The 18,770-nt window shown below is 37.3% G+C and overlaps 3 protein-coding genes across 3 annotated transcripts; 2 read left to right on the top strand and 1 right to left on the bottom strand.

Moving 5' to 3' along the window:
- Positions 1-1,090: 1,090 nt before the first annotated feature.
- LOC116246127 (putative 12-oxophytodienoate reductase 11) lies at positions 1,091-3,806 on the bottom strand. The gene is made up of 5 exons (XM_031617834.2): positions 3,591-3,806; positions 2,719-2,859; positions 2,436-2,566; positions 2,218-2,325; positions 1,091-2,018 (listed from the first exon to the last, which is right to left on the bottom strand). Exons 1-5 carry the CDS (start codon positions 3,662-3,664, stop codon positions 1,432-1,434), a joined length of 1,041 nt encoding a protein of 346 aa, XP_031473694.1. The 5' UTR covers positions 3,665-3,806; the 3' UTR covers positions 1,091-1,431.
- Positions 3,807-7,380: 3,574 nt separating this feature from the next.
- LOC116252217 (uncharacterized) lies at positions 7,381-10,851 on the top strand. The gene is made up of 2 exons (XM_031626341.2): positions 7,381-7,548; positions 10,515-10,851. Exons 1-2 carry the CDS (start codon positions 7,467-7,469, stop codon positions 10,754-10,756), a joined length of 324 nt encoding a protein of 107 aa, XP_031482201.1. The 5' UTR covers positions 7,381-7,466; the 3' UTR covers positions 10,757-10,851.
- Positions 10,852-14,733: 3,882 nt separating this feature from the next.
- LOC116247095 (putative methylesterase 12, chloroplastic) lies at positions 14,734-18,632 on the top strand. Its single transcript, XM_031619085.2, has 5 exons — positions 14,734-15,379; positions 16,425-16,664; positions 16,769-16,912; positions 17,144-17,278; positions 18,122-18,632. The coding sequence occupies exons 1-5, from the start codon at positions 15,107-15,109 to the stop codon at positions 18,392-18,394; spliced, it is 1,065 nt and encodes a 354-aa protein (XP_031474945.1). The 5' UTR covers positions 14,734-15,106; the 3' UTR covers positions 18,395-18,632.
- The last annotated feature ends 138 nt before the right edge of the window (positions 18,633-18,770 follow it).

Below are 18,770 nucleotides of genomic sequence, written 5' to 3'. Positions count from 1 at the left end.
TTTCATCTTGAAGGTTAAGTTCCTGTGAAAAGATTGTAAGAATCATGCTTCTGTAAACTGCCACACCTAAGGGATTGGACCTAAGACGAGTTGAAGAAGGTACAAAGTTCAATAGCCCAGGTGCAACTATGGCATATACCAAGAGTCTGCCGCACCTCAGCTGGCATAGATCTGAACCAAGAAGAGAAAATGAAAACGATGCATTTCTGTCCAGATTTAAAAAAATGAACCAATTTTCTAAAAGCCAACATAGCAGAAAGGTAACTATTCTATATCCGAAATCCACGGTTGCTGCATCTAAGCTCCCTTCCAAACAGAAGCACAGATAAATGCCACAGCGGCAGAAGAACGGAACATTTTCAATTTGTGATGGCCATCTAGAACTTCTTTCTGCAAAGTTGTTTCAAGTCCATAGAACGTGTTTGTGTGTGTGTGTGTATCGTCAGCACATCTTATCAGATATAGGTTTGGATTAAGCGTACAAAGATCTTCGTGCCTTCCTTTCAATATAAAGCCAAGTTCAGCTGATCTAATGCTAGGTCCAAATAGCAATTTTCAATGAGAAGCACAAGGACCTGCCTCAGAAATCAGTTGTAACCAGAAGCCCACTGTACTAGAAGCAAAGTCTTAAGCACATGGAAATAATTTGAATGGAAGACTACCAATCAGTGGAACTTTTTCACACTTAGCTCTTGGTTGACCTATCACAGTCATCTTAGGGTCGACAGAAATGTAAATGAAACCAATAATAGAACTCTAATCCCCAAAATCCAAGCGTAATTCCTTTGCTCGTTTCTAAAAGAAAACTATATCACACAAAATATAACCCATTGGCTATACAATAAGCTTACTATAAAATCATATAGGACACAAAACAGTGACGGCAAGTGTGGGTGATCTTTGGTCTCAATTGATCTAACTACTACTTCATGGAGAATGTGTAATGACTACCAAGTATTCTTGAGCCAGGTTTTTTAGCGAACAAAGTAGAATAGAAATGCAGCAAAGTCTACCAAAAGTTAGATCAGATATCTGCCATCAGCCAAGTATACGGTACAGCCATACTATAACAATAATGCCACACAAGGACTAGAAATAGAACCCATTGAACTGAGCAAAAGAATTGCAGGCTGGATCATAAACCGCCTGAACTCTGTGTTATGAGAAGCTCACTCAGCAGAACTACAATGCATCCCTACATTGAGAATTGCACTCCCAACACTTACAAGACTAGACAACTTAAAGAACCAAAACAAGAAAATTCAAGTTTGAATTTTGGAAAAAAGGAAAATGCATAATAACACAACCATCTCCTGCCAGATGGAGGATGCCATAGAGACTATATTATGCGAGTTGGTTGGCAACCTCTACTTATGGAGCAAACCACACACCAAAAGGAATTTCTACAACGATGCAGGGGATGGTGAAAACTTATGGGTCAAGTGTATCAAGGAATGGATAATCAGTGTATCCGACAACTGGATCTCGAATGTAGAATGTATCTCTGTTGTATCTGTTAAGAGGAGCACCAAGCTCAAACCTCTTAGGCAGGTCTGGATTAGCCAAGAAATATTTGCCAAAAGCGACAAGATCTGTATATCCTTCAGCAACTGCTTTGTTACCATCATCTTTGCTATAACCTCCACATGCAATGAAAGTTCCTTTAAAGGCCTTCCTAAACGCAAGTAAACTGTTCGGAGGTCCGACCCTTTTGTTAGGACTTGGTTCCACAAAGTGTGCATATAGAATGCCATACTTGTTTAATGCTTCTGCCATGTAAAGGCCAAAAGTTTCAGGGTTTTTGATACTAAACCCTGCATAAGTTGCAAAAGGTGCGAGTCTGATACCAACTCTGTCTGCTCCAATTTCCTGGACAATCGCCTCAACCACTTCAAATATAAAGCTGCAACCATTTTTTAAATTGCCTCCACACTCATTTTTGTGGTTATTTGTGCTGTCCTTCAACAATAATTCTAATATGTAACCATGGCCAGCATGGATCTCAACGCCATCAAAGCCTGCAAACAAGTTGGATGTTCACGACCAGTATAAGGGAATCAGTCAGGTATGTATATGATTAGACAAATAAATGTTTGTTTGCACAATTATTCTATTCATGTACGTGGTACAGATGTGTGTATGCAGTTGGAAGGATTCTTGGTTGAACACCTCATCAAAATAAAACAAATGCAAAAGGATATTTTAAGTAGCCCTCACCAGCCTCAAGAGCATGCCTTGCAGCACATCTGAAATGGTGAATAAGAGTTTCTTGTGCCACTAACTGATCAGAAGGAGAAATTACTGTGTCGTCTTTAGGTTCAAAACCTGCAAGCAGTAAGAATATCTACGGTGAGTATGAAACTAAAATGCAACTAGCTTGTATCAGAAGCATAGTTTTTTAGATTATCTTTGGTGAGAAAGAGAGAGAGGCATACCACCACTAGCAACTCCTCCTACATGCCAAATCTGACAGAAGAAAATCCCACCTTTATCATGTACAGCATGTACAATCGGTATCCATGCATTTTTTTGCTCTTGTGTCCATATTCCAGGTGTATCTGGATATCTTCATAAAAACGTAACAGATCGAGTTCCAGCATTAACTAGTTTAGATTCTTTAGAAACGACATACTGAAAGTGGGATGCCCATAGGCTATAACTAACAATAACAGTTTACAGAAACAAGAAAGAACAAAAAAAGCTGAGTTAAGATGGTACACTTGAGCAGTGCCAGAGACCTCAGTGGCTTCAGATATTAGAAGTCCACCTTGAGTGGTTCTTTGGGAGTAATACAAGGCTGCATGAGGCTGAGGAATATTATTGTAAGACCTCTGTCTCGTCATCGGAGCCAATACCACCCTGATACAAGTTATGAGGAATTCCTTCATTCATGTTGATTTTACCAGAAAACAGATTTTGGCACAATAACCAGACGCAGATCATGCTTCTCCAATGGAAACCATAGGTTATAGGGTTCTTGTAACCTAACAATAAAAATCGGCAAATGAATAAAAATAACTAACTTTCACTGTAACTGAGAACTGCATCCGTTCAGAGCCAGGGTTCCAGCTAATGTTTCATATGGTCTCATTATCAGTAGACCCTTATTATTCCATTCGGCTAATGCCGGGCTTTCAACTAACAGCAGGACCAAAACCTTCACCTTTTTCTTTCAAGATTCAATCAAACTGCAGATTGTAGATCTGCCATGTTCTGCATCTCAATTGCATATGTGAGAGGGTTTACTTTGAAGCCTAGTTGATCACAGGAAAAACAGGGATATATTCTCGTTTACTGAAAATTTGAAAAAAAATGTCGATAGCTCTGTAAGAAATAAGATTCCTCAACTTTTATACACATTGAGAAGGCTCCACAACCAAAGCCAAATATTCCACCGAAAATCTCGCGCTAAATCGTTATGTTTTAACCTCGATTACATTACCAACAAAGTGAAAATTTTCCTTTCCGAGAAGATAGTGACATGCACATCACTTTCAATAGCTAAGAAGCAAGAATTTTAGAAACAAAAAATGAGAGAGAAAAAGAAAGATAACAAAAACTGGGTGTGGCAGGCACCCGCAAAGCAAGACCTGTGGGAGAGGGCGAATCTGCCCATCTGATAAGGAGAGAGTAGCGGTTGCGATGGCGGTTGTCCTGCTGCCATGCCTTTTCTGGGTTTCTCCTTCCCACCTTCACCTCTTCTTACCTCGTCGCAACTCTTGGATAATTTTTTCCGGAATTAGGTGAACAGATGTTCGAATAAGGTCACTGAAACACTAAAAGATGCACTGTCCGGCAAAACTCCAAAGAATGAAATGATTTTGAGGTTTTGCAAGGAAATTGGCTTCCTTAAGTAGACATTAAAAAAAATCTTTAAGAATTTGCATTTTCGAGCAAATTTTTGCTTAGTAAAATCAATCACCTTCTATAATTTTTTAAGAGAAGCCACAATTTTCATTAAAAAAACGTCACTGTTTCGTCTATTTTTTGTCATCCATATCTAGTTCTTAAGACATGAGTTATAATTAATTAGAGCATTTTCGATAGTTTCCCGTGTTTGATACTAAGTTAAGATGGTACACTTGAGCAGTTCGACAGGCCTCAAAAATTAAGGACCGTGTTTAATTGATGGCCAAATTTTTCGAGGCAAAACTTTACTTCACCCGTGTTTGATTGATAAGAGGGGGAAAAAAAAAAAGCAATGTTTCTTTTCATTTATAAATAGTAAAAAGTATCAAATTAAACAATATCCAAGTCTTACCAAAACAATGGTTTTACCGAGAACCATCCGTAAGCAGCGAAGTTTGTACTATCAGTCCGTGAACAACTTTAACTGAAGTTTTAATAAAAAAGAAAATAAATTGTTTTGATTTTATTTTACAATGATATGCTTAGGGATCCACGTCTTTATATTCTCCTGTGTGCTTTTCTATTTAAAGCACTTATCCAATATAATCATATCATGAGTTTCCAACGGATGGAGTTATGGCAGGGCTTGCATGGGCCCCCGGGGTCTTCCTTAAAAATTTTTAAAAAAAAAAATTAACATATAAATTTTTAAAAAATTCACTTGTTTTATATAAATATTTTAAAAAATAATATTTCAGCTCTAGTAAAGATTTAAAAGCTTTAATTCGGCTCGTCTCATGAAAAATTGTTGGTTTCACCCTTGACAAGGATGCATGGCGATAGGTAAGAGCAAGAAGTGACGGGTAAAAGGGGGGGAAGAGCTCAAGTGGGGTGCAGTAGAGGGGAGAAAGTGGGCTGGAGAAAATTGCAAGGTTTTGTGTGTCTTCCGCCCATTCGTCCCTGTGTTTAATATGGGCCGGGGCCGTTCAATCAAGCACAATCGAACGGCTCACGGCATTGCACTCCACCGATGATGTTGTGTTGGTTTCATGTTTAATTTTGTGAAGTAGAAAAACTAAGCAGGATTGGTATGTAGCTTTTGTTAATTAAGTAGTTAATGTGGTGTAGAATCTCTCTTAATATGATGTAATTTTATGTTAATTATCAATAGTTGATGTGACTCTCTCTGACAGAGGAAGGGGGCTTCTCTTGGTACGATGTAAGGGGCCTTGGCCCCTACTCAAATTTTCTAAACTTTAAAAATTTATTTGTAAATTTAAAAAATTTTAATTTAATATATATATGCATATATAATTTAAAATTTTTATTTCAGTCCTTGTTAAAATTTTGAAACTATAGTTTGTGATGGGTTGGGTGAGTGTTGGGCTTTCTTTGGGTGGTAAGTCAAACCGATTCTTAAATTATAATTTTTAAAATTAAAAAATATATATATATTTTTAATATAAAAACAATATATAAATATAATTAATTTTAATAAATATATACATATATAATTATATATAATATGTCAATAAAAATAATATTAAAATAAAAAATCAGGCCGAGTGGTAAGTATGCACGTTTCATGGACCCGTAAACAGCAAAGTGGTAAGTCTTTGCGACAAATCCAACTTAAAAGCGTCTTCAATTTGAAAAATGTAGAAAAAAAAAAAAAAAAAAAAAGAAAGGCGCGATACCATTTGCATTTCTCTTTCCACTTTTTGTTCCTTCGAAATTTTGCCCAACTTTTAAGCCATATTTCAAAAAGCTGCCAAAGCTGGCTTATTATAACAAATGGTTCCCCCTTCCCTCCCTTGTACTTGTTAGTTTGATAAACTTTGCTGCAAATATTGGTATCGGCTTTATAAAGCTTTCACCAATAAATAAATATATATATATATATATATATATAAAATTTTCAGTGTGTTGTGAAAGGCTTGAAAATTTATTTGTCCAATCTATAACTAAAAATCCTCAAATTATATATATTTGCCACTTAATTTTTACTATTTAATTTCATTGAAATGAGTGGTCTAAATAATCTCATATATATACATACATATGTCATATTATATTATATCAATCACCCATCTGTTTTTGGAATGGCAAATTAGTTTTATTATATGGTGGATTGAAAATCATTTTATTTTTAATTCAATTTTCTAGTTTGCTTTATTAAAAAGCAATATCCTTAAGCGATTTATTGAATCAGCAGCCTGCAGCCTCCCGCTGATTCCGCTTGCAAAGAGTTTTTTTTTTTTTTTTTTTGGGACACTGATAATAACTTCAAGGGGCTTTTTTAAATACCAGCAAAAGGTGGAGCACTGATTGAGAAAAAAGAGAAAGGTCAAATTTGGTGGAATGATTGGACGAGAATCGAAGATGGCGGCAGCTGGAGAATATTTCTTACTGACCGAATTGAATTCGAGCATCTGCCGAGTTATAATAAATCAAATCCATATCCATTTTGGCTTAACATTAGGTATTATTTTATAATATCGTTGTATGTGAAATGCGATAATAAACGATATGTTTGGCTTGTTTGATATTTTTTGTACAAAAAATGTAACTTATAAGAATAATTAAAATTTGATTTTAAAATATGTTAAAAAATTAAGTTATTTTTTTACATAATTAATCATGAATTAATATTATTGAATATAGTTGAACTTGAAATTTGTCCTCATCAAGAATATTTTTGTTCCTTTATCATACTAACTCAAACTTAAATATTATTGTTACTATTTTCTTGTATCTTATCTGAGATATAATTTTAAAAAAAAAAGTATTAAATAAAAAGTGAGAGAGCGAGAACCTGCATGCCAAAGCTGACCAGAAGTTTATGGGAAAACCATTTTCAAATATTTTTTGATATAAAAATATATCTGGTGCTCTTAATATATATAAATAATTTTTCCATTTAAACCAATTTTTTCAATTTAAATTTCTGATTTGGATCAAGCTTGGATTTTCTTTGCAAATCGAGATGGATTAACGGTTCGGAGTCTTTCATGGATCATGACCCGATGAATCGTTTAAGCTCCAGAACTTCGTCATTAGATTTCATAATATTAAAAGATCCAAGAGCTCCAAAACTTTAAAATTTACTATTTGTATTTATGAACAATATGTTGTCCGTGTAATAGTAAAGTAAATAATAAAAAATCTATATCAAATTTCTCATTTTATGTAAATTTACTGATATATATTTGACTTTAGTTAATATAATAAAACTGAATAATTGAATAATGCAAGATCCAGTTGAGGTTATTCTACCATTCACTTGGTTAGACTTGATACGGTGGATCCAAAACCATCATTTCGTGTTTTGATAGAGAATAAGATTTGGATCCAAATTTAAATCCAAAACCCAAACATATTTAGGTTCTTGTTTTTCTAAAAATTAAGAAAAAAAAAGTGTGACGTCTCAGCTTCGTGTTTGATCGAGTCTTTACGCTGACGAAAAAAAGGAGGAGAGAGAATTTCTATTTCCTACTCTTAATTCCCTGTTTTTCTTTTGTGCTGTCATTTTCGTTCGGTTTCTTAACTTTCTTTCTTTTCTGTTTTCCCTGCGATTTCCCCCCACCCCCCTTCTTCTCTCGTCATCGGCAGAAGAGATGATGACTCGAAGATCGAGGCTGCCGCCGTCGAGATTCTTGGTTTTCTTCACCTCGGTGCTCTTCCTGCAATTTCTAGGAGGTAAATTTCCCCTCTTTCTCGAATTTCTGGTTAAATTTTTTCGATGTCCTACAATTAGCTTCGGTAGATTTGTTCAACTCGGATCTGTATGAGATCGACTACGTGTTTCATCCTTTCCCCTTCTTTGATTTTGGCATCAAATCCTTCCGTAGTTTCCGTTTGTTTTGAGTCAGTTGTTCGCTAGATCTCGACGGGGTGGTTCGAGTCTTGAGTTCGTGATTTGCGCAACCTAGTCGTGTTGTGATTCTTAATGGTCGGAGTTCGTCTCGGTGATGGATCATGCACGTAGAATTGTGGCTCAATCGAATTTAGGGCGTTGAATTGGCTGCGTAATTGGTTTTCCCTTTTATTATATGAATTTTGCCCTTCCTTTGTGGCCCTCATCTCCACTGTTGTGGAGTGAATTTGTTCTTTGGCTATTGGTTTGCTACATTTGTCACGGTTGTAGCTTTCTGGGTTGGGGAGGATTTTCCGTTTCAGCATATAATGAATGAGAAAAATGTCTATGTTGCGTGGTTTGAGGTAGACCGGGGCTTTCGTGGATCTAATTTGCTGAGTTAATTGGCGAAATTTTGGTTGTCAGACTTTTCTTTTAGTTGTTGATTTGTTCCAACGATAAGATTCAACTTGTGTGCTTCCTTCTCAATGCCAACGAGGAAACTTACCATCATTTGACTGAATTAGTGCTAGCTACTCATGGCAGCAAAATGGAAAGGAAGTAGAAGGTTGGTTTTTGGATGAGGAAACTGGTCCTGTTCCTTGTAGGAATTGAGTTAGGAGCCCTATGAGGCAAACATCTAATCTGAGGTTTTCTAGAATGCGAGAGAGGTAATTTGTGTGTCAATTTTCTTCCATCACCCACTCAAAGATGAAATGTGTCTTCAGTAAAGTTGTCAGAGCACAGCCAATCTTATTGTATTGCTCTTTAAGGGGACAAATATGTCTCCAAATTTCGATGCAATGGCAACATTTAATGTTATTGCGTGGCTGATACTTTTATTAATTTGTGTGCATTCTTCTGCCAGTTTTAATCGAAATGTAGTTATTCTGTGATATATTGTTTGATACTTTTAGTAATTTGCGTGCATTCTCATGGCAATTTTAATCGCAATGTAGTTATGCTGTGATATATTGTTCAATTTCAACCGAAGGCTGTTTGTAGAGACAAAACTTGACTCATACATTGTGATATTTGTGGCTATAATTCCATTTTGTTTTTTTTTTGTTTTTTCTGGTCTTCTTTGTAGGTCGTAAGGTCAATATCTTTTATGGCTTTACTTCTGAATTGGCTTCCTAGATCAGGAATGCGATATCCAAGCTATGTTGATGATTCAGAATTAAATGTCATATAAATAGAAACCCTTCTTATTTATTTATTTAAATATTTTTGGCCTAGGCAGTTGCACAGAAGGCCACTTGTTTCTTTTGAACCAAACACAATGGCTTCTTTCTTTTAGGGAAAAAAGACGTTGATGTTTGTGTTTATGAACATATTTATGGATGATACAGGAAATAAATGAATAACATGCCAGCAAAAACAGGCCTGGCGTTCTTATTATCTGAAAATGTTGCATTTCTATGCATAACTTCTACAGTTAATAGTTAAATCATGTGCGAATAGCACCCTTGGATTGTCTGTATTTTGAAACCAATAGTGCTAGATATATACATTTAGTACTCTCTACCTTGCTGATCTTTAGTATAAATATCTTGTTTTGTAAGAGCTTTGACAACTATAAGAAAACATTTATCTAGTGCAAAAATTGGTGACCAGTTTGGTCAATATAGCAAGTGTTTTCCTTAGGATGGACGATGGATCTATAACCCTCTCGTCTCCCACATTTTGGAGTTTTTCCTGTAAAGCGGACTTTGTAATTATCATCTCAAGGTCCGAAAGATGTAGGATTCAACAAAAAGGTCAGCTCTTCCTAATTGTGAACCTATAAAGGTTCAGTAACATCAGTCTGAACCTTTTGTCTTATAAAATTTGATCGGACACAAGCACGATGATCTTCCTGTTGATTCTTCGGTTTCAGACCTGCCGACCACATTTGTACTGTTAGTTTTATCAACAGTTGGATATGTTTGCCAACTTCCAACTAAGTGGTTCAGAACCCACAAGGATACCAAGCATTTCCCTTGAGGGCATAAACATATCAAAGCACGTTCACATGAAAAAGATAAACTACAAAGTGTATACAAAAAAAAAAAAATGCCAAAGATATACCAATGTGGACATCTAGAAGTACACATTAAAATAGGTGGGAATCTTCTATGAGATGGCAGTATGTCATGCCTTGTTGCAGAAATTTAAATATGTGAAATGCAAGCGATATGACTGTGGGCTCATTTGCCTTCTTTGTAAAACTTCCTTGGTTGTTCAACTGACTAGTCTCTTCACCACCCCATGCTCTTATGAAGTATTTGATGGAATACAGGTTGTTCTAACTTCTAAGAGCCCACAGAGTCACTTGGTGTCTTTATAGCCCTTGCCAATTGCCTTGTCTTAAGTTTGCTAGTAGTTTAAACTTTGAGTTCGACTGAGCGATTCTTCGTCTATTGTAAAATGTGGTTTGTCATTTATATGCTCTAAGTGGTTGGAAGGATGTCCGAACCTTAGAGCTGGCTAGATCCTAGTAATTTTTTATGCAACTTTTGTTAACATGCCTATTAATAATGCAATCTGTTTTGGAATTAGTGTGTTCTTCACAATTCTGTTATTTCTGTACTGTGGAACCTTTTCAAGGTAACTCTAGGATGTGTTTTTAATCTCAAAAGATAAAAGCTGACAATTAGAAAAGAAGTGTGTTTCTTTAGCATGTCACAGAAATGACAAAAAAAAAAAACATCCTAAAGGTTTGTAAAGTGTGTGTACATAATTATATATATATATATATATATATATATTCTGTATCCTCTGTTCAGTACAAGATTTGTTTCTGAGCTGATGTTTGCTTTGTGCTCAGGGCTGGCTGGTGAACCGTCGACTGCCAACAATGAAATAAAATCAAAGGGTCATGGTGCTTCTGGTGGTGGCGTTGGTGTCAAGGTCTTGCTTATATGCTCTGCGGTGGTAGCAATTGTGGCATTCTGTGTGTTCCTCTTCAAGAGATGGCAGAAGAAGAAGAGAGAGGAGCAGCATGCCCGTCTTTTGAGATTATTTGAAGAGGACGATGAGCTTGAGCTTGAACTCGGTCTCCGTGACTGACATCGTCTGTCCCACTCGCATGATGATAAGTGTAGCATACTTGAGGTGTTGATTTTGTTATGTATATACAAACTTGATTTATTTTCCTTTTGTTATTTTTGCCCTCCATCTTTTGCTTACCTCAAGTAATGTCTTTCAACTTCCAACCTAGATAAATTATATAGTCTTTTCAGCCACAGAAATGGTCTCATCTTTGTCAATTTTTTGTCAAACTCTTGGAATTTCACAGAAAGCACCTGATGGATTGGACCGGAATGTGTCACTTTAAAAGTTGAATTTATTGAATGCACTTGTTCATGCATGTGATAGATGCATTTAACAGGTTGTATTCTAATGTTGCTTCGAGATCATATTAGAGGCAATCAAATGAAAGATCTGCATCGTCTATATCTGCCCCTGCAACTCTTGCCCACTCCCCGCAACAGTCTGTAGCTCCAGCTGAAGTCTCCATCTTGTTGAACCAATTCCGCAGCTATCTAACTTCTGATAAACTAGCATGGATGCCCTTGCGGTGCGTCCAATCCCAGCCACCTGAGCTAAGGTCACCTTCCCACTCTTTTCTTAGACCAACTTCTTAAGGCATCAGGCTATCAGATCTCCTCCGCCGCTCTCCAGCACTTGCCACATCTCCATTGAGTTTTAAAATTTTAAATAGCAAGGATTGTGCACTACCGATCACTTTGTCTACCCCTCCTGCCTGTCTACTAAGCATCGCAATACTGCCTTTTCCTAAGCATCATTTGCGTACAACCAATTGTGAGTGAAAAATGTCTAGGTGATAAAGATTAATCATGCAATCCACTGCTGAAGACGCAACAAATAACTGCAGAGAAAATGGACTCGAGGAAAATGAAAAATGAAAACAACCAGGTTTTTCCAACAGACGCACTTTACACACCCTGCGTTTCCGGAGGTAGAGAGTTATTTTTCATCTCGAGCACCCCGTATCAACGTTTCCCAGATGAGTTCTATGTTTACCCACTTCCCATCAATGCTAGTTCCTTAAATTTTACTTTTTCCTTGGAAGGTTAATCCGAGCAAGTGAGGGAGACCACCTGTCTGGCTCAGAGCCGAAGTTTTCACCCAACTTCTTGTTTCACTAGAGTGTATGGTATGCTTTTGGTGTTTCAAGGTGTCGCTCTTCGTTTTTTTTGGAGTACTGGATGTTGACGCCCCTAGACTCCAAATATACACTGGCGACCTGTCAGCCCCTACCCAAGCCAGCCATTAAGACAACCTTCTTGATGACCCCCTCCAAGACTAATACTAATTAGTTCTACCTTTTGTAAAGCAGCTTTTTTAAAACATGGGACTTTTTAACAGTTTTATCTTCCAGCTCTTTAGCTCCACTGGTTCAATTGTCTAGAGAAACTGCAGGGCTCAATTGAAAAGGGTGGCACAACAGAAGAGGAGATCTCGGCTTCAAACTTCAGTACGCTATGTTCCGGCAAAGTTACATTTGCGCCTGCTTAGTGAAGCTTTCCGCGGTTCGGTCTCCTTCATCTTAACAGTTTTACCCTGTTGAAAACGCCACCGCAATCCCATCTTCCACTTCAACTGTAATTTTTCTGTCGTCGGAAAAAATGGTAGATCTTTCTCAGAAAAGGGAAACATGTCCCAATGAGATGTGAAAACTGCGGCTATAAAGGAAAAAGGGTCCTTTTCTATTTAGTAGCCCCAGACTGGCATGTGCTCATCTTCAGGAAGAAACAATATGGCTATGGTAGAGTTCTAATGCACAACGCGTACTGGTCAGAGAAACGTACTACCAAAGAAAGCTGCAATAGAAAAGAGAGTTTCAAACAGTAGTTTTCTTTATTTCCTGTCAACGCTACGCACTAAACAACTACGAAGCTTGAAGATTGCTTGTCTTTGAACATATGTTAAAAACACACACACAAAACACAGCATCTTTTATGATTTTCCTGTAGCCAAGCTGGGGGTTGGCCTGCAGCACCAACCAGCTCATGAAAGCAAACAAAATCGTGAGACTTCTTTCATGTGCAGAAGGTTCCTGTTAGATTGATTTGCTAATATTAAATAGAACAGGGCATGAAAACCACACAAAGAACAAGGTTTTTGATAACCAAACGCTCGACAACTCGTGAATATTTGACTTCTGACATCAGTTTTTCTTCTTGAGAACCTAAAATCAAAGTGCCATGTTCATTTGAAGAATTCTGATGAATAGAATGGAAAACCCGAGTGCATTGAATCACTGAGAACACAGCTAAAAGGACAGATAACGTGTCCCATATTGTAATTTCATATTAAAAACAAGATAAAATTCTATTTTTGGTCTACTTTTCAATAACATTGGCGGGCCTAAAGGAAATTTCCCTTGACCTGATAAACATGAAAAATCAGCTGCAATTTTTTCTTCCATTACATTTTAACAAGTTTTTTTTTGTTTATTTCAGGCCCTTATTTGTTGGTCTTCATGAAAAGTGTAGCCCTTAACCTATAACAAGTAGCCTTCTTCTTGGAATTGTAGGCAAACTGTAGACCCCAAAATGAATCCTTGAAAATAATATGTGAAAGGTAGCAGGCATAACAATGACAATTCGATTAAAGGTTAATTAGTTTGGTTGATGTTCTTGTACAAATAGACGCCACAAGAAGTTGAATCTTAGTGGATTGTGGCACAAAGTTCTTTCTGCTACCTGCTGCACCTTATCATGTAACTTTCCTTTATTTCTGAAAACTTGCTTAAAATGCACAGCCAAACCTGCCATGAGTCTGATCAATGTAAAGTGGTTGATCTGTCGTCCTTCACAGTGAGTTGAGTGTGAACCCTACCTGACTCTCAGCCAACTGCCTTCTTTCACCTAGGAGTCAAGGTAAATCAGTTTAACTACTCAGATTGACTCTTCTTTTGGCCTTTGATGAGGAGAAATCGCATACTGTTGATTGAAAAAGTCTCAATTCTTTATATTACATACTTAGATCAATGCTCTCCAGATGAAACTCCCCATGACCCTTCTTTCTCCATTAGCAGAGTTTTTTCAATTACAAAAGCATGTCTAACTGTTTAAGGAATAAAAAAAAAGCATGTTCAGTTTTCCAGTTTTGATACAAGAGAAAAACTGAGGTTTGCTTCACATTTAAGACTTAAGAGTTCTTGTTCATATCGGATCTAATCCATTTTTCACCCCAACTGAAAAATAATTATAGTGAAATTGTATAAAAGACGCCTACCACCCTACTCCTTATTTTGAATCTTCAATTCAGGTTTCATTTGGCAACCATGAAATGTAAAAATATTGAATTGCATATTTACAAAAGGGTGCTTAGATTTTCATGAAATAACAAGAGCATGCTCAAACCCTTTTTTTTAACCAGTTGACTACGTGTTTCTTGTTTCATATACCTCCGCTCAACTAACTAAATATAAAATCTCCAAACATGAGAATATGTGGGTGGAGATCCCTGTTTAGGATATTCATCAAGTGGGTAAATGCTGCTGATGGCTTATGAGAGCAGCTACTAATAGGCGATCGCTTTTTCCCAAGGTTTTCCCACAATTCACATAACTAAGTTCATGAATTTTCAATTAAATAATCTTGGAAATCACATTGCACCTTTGTAGCCCATGTGTAGCACACATTTTGAAAAATTTAACCAGTTCACTTGTCCATTTCCGACGTTGGTGGAATGTGCCATTATCTTGAAAATGAAGGGATCAGAAAGGTTGGTAGAGAGAGAGAAATGTCCTGTTCAAGAAACGCCATTCAACTTTTGTATTTGTTACTTCAAAGTTCAAACCCTAAAAAATTAGGCAATGTGTATATTACCCAATCGCAGTTCCTTTTCAGAAGATGATATATTCTTCTAGAGTACAACCAATTTTGCTTAAGATATCGCGTTAGGTAATTATATACTATAGACATGACATTTGTATTTTTCATAATGTTTCTGTTTAAATAGTCTGTTGTATTATTAAAACTCAAGTGCATCATTTGTTCTCGATATCCCCTTGACAAGAACCTTTTTTTTTTCTTTAACTTTATGCTGAGATTTTCTTTTTGTTGACATCCCAATGAGGAGATTCGTGAATCTGATCTAAAAAGTTCAGGTCCCCTCGCTCTGCACGTTTCTAAACTTCTAGTGCGCATGCCCACAAAGGCCGCATGGTTTGCTTGCAACCAAGTAGTAATGTGAACCAGAACAAGTGGTGATCTAAATTTAGAAGCATAAAGAAAGCAGCAATTTCCCCTTCATTTTCATTCTCAATACGCAGGCAATTGTCAAAGCCCAACCAAAACCATGTTTGGTAGTAGTTGGCAATAGTTTCCACATATTTTAAGAGTCCGATTTTGGCGTCCCTTGAGAGACTGCTTGTAGAGAGAGATGGGTAATGAGATGACTTGCATGCCTCGGAAAGAAGGGAAGGAGATCGCTAGATCAAGGAGCACAACTGTAGTCAGGTCTCATAGGAAGATGAGCACCGAAGAGGAGGCTCTGCACATGCAAGCATTAGCAATCGCCATGCAACATCATTCTCAGAGGTTTGATGGGTCCTTGTCAAGGAGGATCTCGGGTGCCAATGGGAAGCAGAACCTTCCTGGAGTGACCAGTTCGAGGAGGAGGAACCTGCCAGAGTCTTTGTCTCATGAGAAGTTGGTCAGTTCCATTACGCACTCATTCACCCGTTCTGTTGTGTTGCTAATTTTGGTGCTTGGCGTCGTTAGTGATTGGATTATTCTCACTTGGAAGTTGCTTCTTGTTAGAGTTTTGAACCATTTAAATTCCCCTGTTTTCTTGTTTTTATCTTTCCCATGGGTTTGGTTTGCTTCAGTGATTGGAAAAACGACTTACTAGCTTTCGTATGTTTCTTGTTCGGTGTTTTTAAAATTTTGAACTGGTGGTCGTAGATTGAGACTACCAAATTTCTTTTTCGGTATAGTAAAATTTTGAATCGGTGGTTGTTCATTAGGATTACCAATTTGCTTTCTTTTGTTATTTATAGATGGAATTCAGGGAGAAAATCATGGTGCTTTTGCTTTTGCTTTTGCGTGCTTTTATTACTTTTCATAGACGGAATTCAGGGAGAAAAACATGGTATTTTTCGGTTCATTATTTTTACAATGCATCGTCAAGAAAATGTGTTCATACCATCACTCAATCGGTTTGATATGGTCTTTTCAGCTCGTGTATAGTAACTTCTTTACTGCAAGCTGAATTGTGTTTTAGGTAGTTTTTGTGACAGAATTTGCTGAAAAAATGTGCAATACTAGTTATCTCAGAGAAAGGGGTGGATATTCCTGTTCGGAAACAGAGGCATTGGATTTTAGCTTTTAATTCCAAACTACAGAATTTATTCTGCTGACAACTTCCGTAAGCAATCTACTTTCACAAAGAAAAGAGTTTAGTCTTAACCGTTGTGCATTGCATACTAGAAGGTTGCTCCGCCAAACAATTATGGAAGAAGATTCTGCATTTTGAGTTGGCTCAATCTAACAGTAGTAAAATTTGCATCACAATTACTGAAGGTTCTGTGTTTTGATTTGGCCAGAAGACAAGTCTAACAGTAGTAAACTTTTTTATATTCTCCTGCCCAAAATTTAGATTCATTTTTTAGATGGAATCCCTCTGGACTGCCATGTTAGCACCATGCTGAATGTAGACCATATTTATCACAAATGCACTAACTTGATACTTTCTGCAGACGCCAGACATTATTGACAATATGGAAACAAAGAAGTTTGTTCTAATTCATGGAGAAGGATTTGGAGCTTGGTGTTGGTACAAGTCCATTGCTTTTCTGGAAGAAGCAGGATTTCTTCCCATTGCACTGGATCTCACTGGATCAGGTATTGACAACACTGACACAAGCAGTATAACGTCATTGACAGAGTATGCGAAACCCTTGATAGACTACCTGTCGAACTTACGCGAAAGTGAAAAGGTGAAAAAGATTTTGCTGCAAGGCTTTTAAATTTCTTAACTTGAAACTATGAGAAACAGTGGATTATTTTTCTGTATTTTGTATATAAAGATGTGCCTATGCAGGTTATTCTGGTTGGACACAGCTGCGCAGGAGCTTGCGTATCTTATGCTCTCGAGTTGTTTCCGAAGAAGGTTTCTAAAGCAGTTTTTCTAAGTGCCGCTATGGTGTCAAATGGCCAGAGGCCATTTGATGTGTTTGCTGAAGAGGTATGTATATTGCTGATGGCTGGTGAGCATGTGAAATATTCAAATGGTCTATATTTGCATATCAGTTGAAATTGTCGCCTACTTGTATTGGTACTCGGTCCTTAATTATCCGGCTGATTTTGATCATTGTCTTGTCAGAGCCAGCCAGATAAATCTAAATTTTTGAAGTTCCTGCAGATCTCTGTTACATGTTATGTAGTATTTCATAATGATATTCCTTTTATTTTCAAGCTTGCTTTCGCAGATATCTTTTCACAAGAATCACAGGTATTGATTCATGGCAATGGTAAAGGCATGCCGCCTACAGGACTCAAGCTGAAAAAACACCAAATCAAGGATTTGTACTTTAATCAGAGCCCTGCTAAGGTATGATGGAGATATGTGATCTATGTTTACCATGTCTGGTACTTCTGAGAATTCCTGTTGTCAACCTCTGATAGCCCACCTTATATCTCTTCCAGAAAATACCGTCATCTCAATTGGAATAAAAACTCGTCCTCTTTATAAGAAAATCCCTGATGCTTTTGCCTTTTCAATTGAAAGTTGAGGAAGTAGGCCTGACTGATCGACTCGAACAAGAGACACCAGTCCGGAAAATTCTTGCATTTTCTCGTTTTCATGTCATTTGGGGCCCCCTTTTCCCAGCTGGTTAGTCCACGTTGAGAACATAAGAATTCGCTAGTAGATTCTTAGATGTGAGCTGCCTGGATCTATGCATAAATTCCTCCTAGGTTCTGTCAGAAAGTGGTTGCTAAAACGGGGCAACATGTTGCTTAGGGCACAGAGGGCAAGCTATTGCTTCTGAGTAAGCTGATAGGAAATGAGCTCCTAGCCATCAACAACCTGCAGAGAAGTTACCAAGAAGAAGAGTGCTAACATTTTTAAGCCGATTATCACATTAAGTTAAACTTTGATTCAGAAATTAAAATACCATGATATTTTTTTACGCTTGTATGTTCAGAAATCTGTAAAATTAAACTATACCATCATGGAAACCACCTTACCAGTTGGTTATTTCTTTTTATGTAATCTGAAAAATTTTTCTTTCCTTTATTTGCTATATTTGCTTACACGATCTCGAAACTCCTTTACTAAATGGAAACGACATCACTGAATAATGCACTTCCAATAGCACAAGGAACGCGTTAGATTCTGATGATAGCTCTTCGTGAGTCTGCTTTTACAACTCTTCTTTCTCCCATGCTTCAGGATATTGCTTTGGCTGCCGTTTCCATGCGACCCATACCTCTAGGACCTATAATGGAAAGGTTGACACTAAGCAAGGAAAATCATGGAAGCGTTAGGCAGTTCTTCATTCAGGCACTCGAGGATCGCTTGCTCCCGCCCATTCGCCAAGAGAACATGGTGAAACAGAACGTACCAGAAAGGGTATACAAGATTAGAGGGAGCGATCATTGTCCTTTCTTCTCCAAACCACTGTCATTGCATAAAATTCTAGTCGAGATTGCGAAATTGCCGTGAGGCTAGCTGCCCAAAATTGCAGGTTCAGAAAAAGAATTGACGACAGTATCTGATTGCTGCTGTTCCAAAAGGGACATACTTGCAAGTTGAGCACTCGTTCTGCTACTAAGAATACAATTTCAAATCATTTAATTGCAGTTATCATTTCATTTTCCCTTTTTCCTCCGTCAATGAGCAGACCTGTGTAAAATGATAAAGACACCAATTCAATAGAAGAATGCTGTTACAGTTGCACCATATGTAACACACACACACTCTCTCTCTCTCTCTCTTGTGCATCACTAAACCAAGCCCGACCCGTGACCATGGTCAAGGTGGCGATTCTCATCATCTCTCTCACATGAGCCTTAAAAGCATTTAGACCTAAAAGAGTGAA

The sequence above is a fragment of the Nymphaea colorata genome, chromosome 1, assembly GCF_008831285.2.
Source record: "Nymphaea colorata isolate Beijing-Zhang1983 chromosome 1, ASM883128v2, whole genome shotgun sequence".
NCBI lineage: Eukaryota > Viridiplantae > Streptophyta > Magnoliopsida > Nymphaeales > Nymphaeaceae > Nymphaea > Nymphaea colorata.
This window is presented reverse-complemented; position numbering and strand designations above follow the sequence as displayed.